This window comes from Dermacentor silvarum, chromosome 3, assembly GCF_013339745.2.
Source record: "Dermacentor silvarum isolate Dsil-2018 chromosome 3, BIME_Dsil_1.4, whole genome shotgun sequence".
NCBI lineage: Eukaryota > Metazoa > Arthropoda > Arachnida > Ixodida > Ixodidae > Dermacentor > Dermacentor silvarum.
Genome location: NC_051156.1, coordinates 234,586,284 through 234,595,762, shown reverse-complemented (window position 1 = coordinate 234,595,762; position 9,479 = coordinate 234,586,284). Strand labels below are relative to the sequence as shown.

At 45.8% G+C, this 9,479-nt stretch overlaps 1 protein-coding gene across 1 annotated transcript in view; it reads left to right on the top strand.

The window, feature by feature from the left end:
- The window catches only part of LOC119445275 (citron Rho-interacting kinase-like), a 102,784-nt gene that overhangs the window by 132 nt on the left and 93,173 nt on the right, over positions 1–9,479 (top strand). Inside the window, exons 2-3 of the mRNA XM_037709592.2 lie at positions 3,804–4,015; positions 8,325–8,420. Coding sequence (XP_037565520.2) covers positions 3,851–4,015; positions 8,325–8,420 — 261 coding nt within the window. The 5' untranslated portion in view covers positions 3,804–3,850. The remainder of the gene's footprint in view (positions 1–3,803; positions 4,016–8,324; positions 8,421–9,479) is intronic.

Below are 9,479 nucleotides of genomic sequence, written 5' to 3'. Positions count from 1 at the left end.
GTCGAGGCACTAACCACCCTGAGCGCCCACACATTTGCATGCTGCACGCTTGCCTGCCTGCTGTGGGGCTTTCGGTGGAGATCCCGGGGGCTGTGCTTGTAGCCACTCGTTTATATTAGAGCAAAGCTTTCTGTGGTGGTCATCTGCACACCGTTATGTATGATGAAGCTTGTTAGCCAAGCTTTCAGCAATAACCAACCAGCTTTCGAAGTGTGATAGATTGTAATGTAAAAAGACAGCCACCATGGCAGCCCGATGGTAGAGCATCACACATGGAATGCAAGTTGCCTTGTCGGCCACTTTTATTTCCCTTTTACTTAATCTTTCTACATTTAAATTAAAGCAAACAGTTTATTTCCCTCATGCTTTCCCTTAATTCATTGTCTATTGGCTTCATGTGTTTGTAACTAACAAAAAAAGTTTATCCCTTCGGTTTCCCTTATTCTCGTCCATGAAACGGGCATGGGCTTTTCTGGTAGCTGGTTAGGTTAGCTATCGGGCTTAGGTTAACAGTCATGCTTAGGTTAGCCCAACAAACTTTCAATATGCCAATAGTTTGCTATGCAATATATCACAGGTTAAGCACAAACTGGAAATGGACACTGTAGACAATAAAAGTTGGGTTTGTTTGTTAGACTTAATGGCACATTACAGTGTTTGCTTTAAAGGGAAGATGGCTGCTCCTGGAGGCTTCTCCCTATTTAGGTTCAATAGATGATATGCCGGGATAAGCACAGCCCTGTGGATTTCTCACGCACGTGTGCACTGCTGTGGGCATCTTGGTGCCTCTGTTGGTATATGGTGGGTCATGGGGAGGAATGTTATCTGAGTGAAGAGGGATGTACAAACCTGTGAAGGTGTCAGTGGAATAAGAGGGTAGGTCGAGCAAGCGATGAACTGAATGCAGTAGCACTTTCACTGCACAACTAGTGACCGTAGAGTCCGTGCTCTGGTTTACCTTACTGAATGCCATTGTAGCCCCTTTTAATAAATGTTGTAATGACTGTGTTATCCTCTTAGTTATTTGCTTATGCCATTCTGTTTTCGGAGCTTTTCCTCTGGTTGCAGTGGTGCTACTTCTTCATGCTTTGCCTTACTGGTTAGCGCTACTCTGCACTGCGTAGGGGACATATGGAACTGGTGCACTTTATAGCTCCGGTGGTTCCACCTAGGGCACCAGAGAAAAGATGTGTTGTATTTTACAACTCTTTCTAGCAAAAAGCAGGAGAACGAAAGGCAAGAACAAAGCTCAGAAGGAGAGCCACTTGTCTTCCTCCCACATGGGAGTTTCCGAAAGACGAAGTCACCTGCTCTTTTTGTTCTTCATCTCTCTCATGTCTGTCATGAATGCAGGATTCCGTATTGCCTACAGTTTATGGAGTTATTGTAACGTGACAAAGAACAGCTAGTGTTAGTCTCAAGTGCCACTCTAAAGTGTTAATGCCTCATTGACAAGTATGTAAAATAAATAAATAAATAAAATAAATAACAATGGAGCAAGGGGCTACAAAAGCGAGGGAGTCCCTAGGTGAGGGTTGTTGATGACAAAATACTGGAAAGTGCATAGCTTAACATGATTAGCACCGACACTCGGCAACTAAGTACACGGAATGTGTGGGCCCAGCGCTGCTGAAGTGTAACCAGCAGTGCCTCCTCGGCACTGCTGTCTTTTTCTTCTCTTTGGCATTGTTGAGAAGTGGAAGACTGACATAGCAGTCAGGAGGAATGATCTATCCAGTGTGAATGTTGTCTGAATAGTGTTCAGCTGAGGGTTATGCGATACGCTTTTACAAAAGCAAATGGACGAGTATTTTTCATTCACATGACGGCAGACGGATGTGCAAACACCCTGTCGCTGGTTTGATCAAGCAAAAAAAAATTGTGTGTGTGAACAAAGGGAAAAAACGCAAGTGTCATAGTCATGCGACAGCCTTTCATGGATTGATTTTGGTAGTCTCTCAGTAAATGTGTCTTTGCATGAGTATGTTGCCTCAATTGCCCTGCAATTGCCGTATTTACTCGATTGTAATGCGACCGCTATTGTAACGCGAGGGGTGACTTTTCATTGCCTCCATCAAGAAAAAATAAAACCGTGAAGGGGTGACTTTTTGTTGCGTCCAGCAAAAAAAAAAAAGAAGTAAAATACCGCTAAACCGGATGCATGAAAAGTCGCAGTTTCGCCCGAAAGGCGAAGCATCAATTGCGACAGCAAATTAGTAGCGAGCTATACGGAGTAAGGATAGTAGTTTTATCGGTTGCATAAACTTGGACACATTCGCTTACTAACTGAATTAACAAGCATGGTGTCAGCGCGCACAATCTAACATGAATAGATCACACTTGATGACCACAGACAACCACTGTCAGAATGCTGGCTGGCATGAGCAAACGTGGCAGCAGCGAGCGAAGGTTCGTGCGGTCTATCGCTTCAATGGAAACTGAGCGGCGAAAGCACAGTGCATACAAAGGTCAAAGCCGTGTGGAGATCGCTTTCAAGATACGGTGCGGGCGACTGCAGCAGCCGGGCAAAGTACAAGTATGCAGTTGCGGCAGAGTAGTAGCCGTACCCCTCCCTCCCGCGCTACCTTCCTGCTTTCCTCCTTTCGCATGGGAGATTGAGTCGCCAGTTCCCCTTGCACCCGGTCGCAAGATACGCATTTGGTGCTGCAGCTAACCGTTGCCTCCCCTCCCTCTCTCCTATCCCCCCATGGCCTTTCGCGCGACGGAGACGTCGTGTTTGCTCTCCGCCGTGTGTTCGCTCCCGGTGAAAGCGCGCGTCCCTCGCACAGCTTTTACTCACATTTCACTCCTTGATTTGAATTGGGTGCATCATTGCACTTTTCAGACTACTTGAATTTCGGTATTCGATTGTAACACGAGGATCGACTTCAGGTAGAAAAATCTGAAAAAAACTTGCGTTACAATCGAGTAAATGCGGTATGCTGTGGTTAGTTGCTGCAGTGTAAACCATCTTTGTGTCTACCATTATATAAGCTTTGTTTTTTTGTGTCTACCATTGTGTACTGTGCCTCTCTCTGTCTCAACCGTTGTCTCAGTGGTGCTGTACTCTATATTTCTGCGCCTATGCATTGCAGTCAAAACTGCAGACTAAAGGCCACATCATCCAGAAAAGAAGTAAAACAAAAATAAAGTGTTTGTTCATTTTCATGGTGTGTCTTCACAATATGCAAATTTGCATTTGCTTTGGCTGTTCTCTTATTTGTAGCGGCACAAAAGGATTCGGAGCATCCCTCAAAAGCACTAGTCATTTTATCAAGGATACAAGGACCCCAACAAAGCACCCTGTGCTGTCACCTAAAACTGTTGCTGCAGGATGATGGTCTCCAACCATTCTGTAAACTCATTCCGTAAACTTGTCGGCATCTGTACACATCACAAAGTAGTAGAGTATGTATTTGGGCTTGTTGGCAACTCATAGTAACAAATTAACAGCACGAACAAAAGGATGACACAGAAAGCTGTTCATATTGCGTTTTGTGTCCTTGTTTTTCTTTCGTCCTGTTATACTAAAATCACATGCCGACTTTCAAGGATTATTAAAATCAAAGATTATTGAAATCTACGAGCCCCATTGGCTCTTTTCTGTGAGTTTGCATAAAGGAGCCAACTAGGCACACGCATTTCAGAGGCATTTAGTTTTGGGCGCCACGTAGACCTTGGCTGTTATGACAAAGCCTTGAGCAGGTGGCGTACAGCATGTAAAATAGCCCAGTCTTTGCTGACTCATTGCATTGCTGTGCAAGTTGTGTGAGTGCTGCGTGTGGGTGTGGTTGTGTGCACAGTGTGGCCAGCCCAATGCGGAAACCCACTCCGAGAGCCTTCGTGGTGGATGAGGCCAACGGTGACTGGAGAGAAGGCGGAGGAAGAGGAGGAAGGAGACGAGGCATCGGTGCAAAGTGAACTGCAGCTGGTGCTTCGCGAGAAGCGCAACTTGGAGCAGGAGCTGGCCAAGGAGCGAGCCCTGTGTGCGCAGTACAAGGTGCAGCTCAACTCGGTCAGAGCCCTTTAATTATTGCGATGTTTCTCACGTAAACTTGTTTTTCAGAATGTTGCGTCAGTATATGATTGTATTGTTATTAAGTAAATCATTGCCATGTCTGTAAATGATGTAAACTGTTCTCCTTTGTGTTGCATATTGCTGAGTGCATCACGAATGCCCAGGACCCCGCTGGCATTTTTTATTGCTTTAATGCGATTCGCATTCTTTGGGAACTTACCTCACTTTGTGGTATGTATGTAACCTCGTTCACCCAGTGACGCGAGTTGTCTACTAGCTTGGGCCACAAGGGGTATGTTGCCTTAAATATATTAAAGCGATAGCACCCCATCCACAACAGGCACCTCTGCATCGAGCACGACTGCTTCATGGAGAGCCATTGCCACAAAATTGCAGCCACGATACCATGGATACTACGGAGTTCCAAATGGGGTGCAGTGATTTCAATGAGATACAGTAGGCTTCCGTTAATTCGATTCTGTTAATTTGATTTTCCGGTTAATTCGATTTTTCGGTTAATTCGATCCCAACTGAAGGTCCTGGCTGGCACTCATACATTTCATCATCATCAGCCTATATTTAAGTCCAATGCAGGACGAATTCCTCCTCCTGTGATCTCAAATTACCCCTGTCTTGCACTAGCCGATTCCAACTTGGGCCTGCAAATTTCTTAACCTCATCACCCCACCTAGTTTTCTGCTGTCCTCGACTGCGCTTCCCTTCTCTTAGCACCCATTCTGTAACTCGAATGGTCCACTGGTTATCTACCTTACGCATTACATGGCCTGCCCAGCTCCATTTCTTTCTCCTAATGTCAGCTATAATATCGGTTAATCCGGGATTACCGACTCGTACATTTACATAGGCCCAAACTTGTGTTATTTCGATCTCGAAATTGGCCTTTGCCAGATAATTCGAACTTGAGTAGTCAGCTTGGTATGCAGTGAAGCATACCAAGAATGGAAAGGGACCTCTGTCATGCGACATAGTATGCGTTTCTTAATTTATACAGGCGTACACGCGCCGTGTCCGGTCACAGTACGAGCACCTAGACACCCAATAAGCACACTGGCAGCTATTCAGCGCTGTTTCTGACATTGCTGTGGCGTTCTGAGCCCTTGTTTCGCCCGCCATGCGTGTCATGTATATATGGGACCTTTAATGGGCATAGTACGCCTTCCTTAATTATACGTGCGTGCTGAGCACGAGGTCGCGGGATCGAATCCCGGCCATGGCGGCCGCATTTCGATGGGGGCGAAATGCGAAAACACCCGTGTACTTAGATTAAGGTGCACGTTAAAGAACCCGAGGTGGTCCAAATTTCTGGAGTCCCCCACTACGGCGTGCCTCATAATCAGATCGTGGTTTTGGCACGTAAAACCCCATAATTTAATTTTTTTTAATTTAAATTATACGTGCGTGCACGCTTCATACACTGAGAAGTGCAGAAAAACCATCTGCGTTTTAGGAGAGGTAGCGAAAACGAAGGCGGTAAAATGAAAAAAAAAAAAAAAACTCCGAAAGTGGAGGGGATGTTTAAAGCCAACAAAAGAACAAGGGCCTTTCTAAAACTCTGAAGGCCTGCTAGTAAACTTATTAGGCTCGTACTGTGACCCGAGATGACACGTGTGTGTGTGTGTAAACCCTTTCAGACACCACTTTATCCTGTTGACTGAAAACTTACTTTCACCACATTTCCTGCATCTTCAGAATCATAGAAAGTGTAAAGCTGCAGAAAAGATTAAGAATTTTGAATTCCTTAGTGAGTTTTTTCAAGTTTACAGAATGTGGACTCCATGTGAAAACTCACTACAGGAACATCAAATATGAGGTCATCAACTATTTTGTCTTTGAAAAGCTTGAAAAAACACTTATCCAGCCACTTGAAAATTATGTCTGGTGCATGACATTGTGAAAAACAATGAAAGAAGTGAACCCGCTACATACAACATATTGACACCGAGCAAGGACACGCAACTGTCTACGTTCCCACTCATTTTACTAAAGCATTTTGCACATGCTATCCAAAATTGCAGCACAATTCCAAGCATAAGTGTTTCAAGATATATGTGACACATTTTAAATATCATTACTGTCATCAGTGCTTTTGCTGTTGATGCACTACCTTGGTGTACACAATTGTGTACACAGCGTCTGGGAGGGTTATTGAACACGAGCTGTGTCCCTTAACAGTGGCACCTTCCCTGCTTGGTATGCTTCATTGCATAACACAGCTGTATTGGTAAAGTGAACATTAAAGGCAAATAGGGCCAAGTGAATCAACAGTGTGTTTCGGCATTTTTTATTGCGACAGCAATTATATGGACACTTCAACTGGATTTCTGCCGTCGGCGTTGCCATCGCCAAGAGGTTCCGTATAATGTCCAAGGACCCGCCGTGGTTGCTCAGTGGCTATGGTGTTGGGCTGCTGAGCACAAGGTCGCGGGATCGAATCCCGGCCACGGCGGCCGCATTTCGATGGGGGCGAAATGCGAAAACACCCTTGTACTTAGATTTAGGTGCACGTTAAGAACCCCAGGTGGTCCAAATTTCCGGAGTCCCCCACTGCGGCGTGCCTCATAATCAGATCGTGGTTTTGGCACATAAAACCCCATAATCTAATAAAGTCCAAGGGCGATAAAATCGTCGCCACGCGCCTTATGCGCGAGTAAAAGTGTGCGGGGGACGTGTGCTATCATGGAGAGCGAACGCACGGCGGAAAGCAAACACGACTGTCGCGCGAAAGGCCGTGGGGGTAAGGGAGGGAGGCGGGGCGACGCTATGCTGTGACACCAAATGCATATCTTGCAACCGGGCGCAAGGGGAACTGGCCACTCAATCTCCCATGCGAAAGCAAGAAAGCGGGAAGGCAGCGCGAGAGGGAGGGGGGCAGCTTCTACTCTGCGAACAACTGGGCTTCTACTTTGCCCGGCTGTGGGAGTCGCCCGCACCGTCTCTTATCTCCACACGGCTCTCACCTTTGTGTGTGCTGTGCATTTGCCGCTCAGTTTCCGTTGAAGCGATAGACCGCATGAACATTCGCCTGCTGCGGCGGCTGCGCTTGCTGCCAGCGTTTTGACAATCGTCGTCTGCGGTCATTCAGTGTGATCTATTCATGTTTTGCTTGTGCGCGCTGACACCACGCTTGTTAATTCAGTTAGTAAGCGAATGTGTCCAAGTTTATGCAGCCGATAAAACTACTATCCCTACTGCGAATAGCTCTCTACTAATTTGCTATCGCACTTGATGCTTCGCCTTTCGGACGAAACTGCGACATTTTTTTTCTGTGTTGTTTAATTCTGCAGGATAATTTGACCAGTTTTGGCCGTCCTGTCAGGATCGAATTAATAGAAGTGAAATCTGTATGTGCTGTGTCGTAATATGATTTGGCCTTTTGATTGGCAATGAGCTTGTCACTTCATGTGTCTGTGGTGGCAGTACAGTGTGTTTCTACATTTATTCGGCGCTAATCACACTAATGTTGACATTCATTGGGAGATGGGCTCTGCTGGATCTTTTTTTAGTCCTGGAACTCTTGCACCTTTATATGTCTAAATAAAACCTGAATTCAATAGAATATATTTTTGCCTTCATACGTACCGTTCCCGCTTTGCTGTATGGAGGTCAGTGAAATTCAAGATGGGGAACTCTGTTTGGGCTGGCAAGATGATGTCAGAGGGAACTGTGGTTTAGGCCTCAAGGGGATTATGATCGGTGACATCCTAGGAATGCAGCAGCATACAAATTACTACCAAAGCCGAAGAGGCTTTTTAGAGACCGGCCAGCCGATTGCGCTTGCTCATTTCTGTGAGGTCATTGAGGAGGCGAACTTTCAGTATTGGTCACCCTTGAAAACTGTGTTATAACCACAAGTGCAGGTGCGATTAGGTTTTCTGGATGGAGCTTGTTCTTAATTATTAAGTTGTCACTGAGTATATTTGCTTGTACTAAGGATGTGTTATAAAAGTACAGAGCAAGAGGACAAGGTAAAAAAAACAACAACATAAGAGTTCATATTATTTGGGGGGTAGGTGGGGGTCTTGTTTTGTTTTATGCCTCATGTTCGTGCAGAATGTGTTTTTATAATACATTCTGGATCGACATATCAAATTAGCCTACTTGTCCAATTTGGCTTCAGAGCTGAAAGGCCAGTCAAGCCACTTTTAAAGCTGGTTCTGTTTGAAGTCATTGAACTTGTTAGATCACTGCTGCTTTCTGCACTGATGAGCTGGCAAAGTGTTGTTTTGGCTAAGGATTTTAAAAACCCGTCCATTCTGGTAATTTTGCCTTCACTTCTTCATTGTAGGCTCTCTCGGAAGGCGTCCATTGCATGGAGGAGATGCAGAAGAAGCACAAGGCCAATGTGGACTCCTTCGACGAGGTCCGCAAGGAAGTCGCTGAGGTCTGGAGCTGTTTTGGTCGCGACCTGTTGCATCTGTCAGTTATTGTAGCAGTCTTTATCTTCTCTTGCCGAAAGACAGTGAAAGCTCCACCCATAGTCAGAGTTATTGAACGCAGCAGTTGGCCATGTGACTTCTCTCGCGGTATTGTATAACATGCTGCACCGCAGCAAACCAGAATATGTGTTGTGTGCTCAAACTGACTTTTGCTTTTGTGCACAGCTCAATTTGTTCTCCATTCTCTCTGTGTGCATACAGAGGAACTTACTAAAAAGCAGGCGCATTGTGCCACTCATCTTGCTCAAGGTCATAATTAATACTGCGACCACATTAATGCATCACTGACAGCGCCCTAAATGAGAGGGGGAGAAAAAGTAAAGGAGTGGCTTCCAGCTCACCGCTGCGGCTGTGAGGCCACAACAAAGCGGCAGTGAGCAACCGAGCAAGCGCACGCGGGCGGTGATAGAAAAAAGGGGGAAAGATATGTGGCGACTGCGGCCCTGCACTGGGTCTGGCTCTGCTAATGAGCTGCCATTGGGTAAAAAGCGAATTCAAGTGATGCTGCCCATACTGCGCCGTTGCCTTTTGCCTGGTATTTTCGAAGTTCAGATTTTGAGATAAGATGTTTTTTAAAGCACATGGGTTGAAACCATGACCGGAAAAAAATGTCTAAACCGATGTAAGAGTTCGAGTTAACCAGGGTTTACTGTACGTGCATGAGCCCACAAAAGTCTACCGCGACTATTTAATACTTAACACTTTCAAACTTACGATTAAACACGGAGCGATATATTTTTTTAGGAAGAGGAACTTCTCTCTCTCCCGCTGCCACATCATGTCACAAATAAGTCATGCCCTGTGCTCTGCGGGGCAACACGTCTGATGCACTACTTGTTGCAAACCCTTAGCAACTTTTCTAGCTCCATATCGCCACTCTGGTCTCCACGATAACACAGAGGCACTGGTGCACTGTGCTGCAAGCAGATGGCATTCAGTGGTGCGTTCAGTGCCAATGGAGTGCCGGTTGTGCTGCAGCGCATGCGTCAACCCAAGTCACTTCA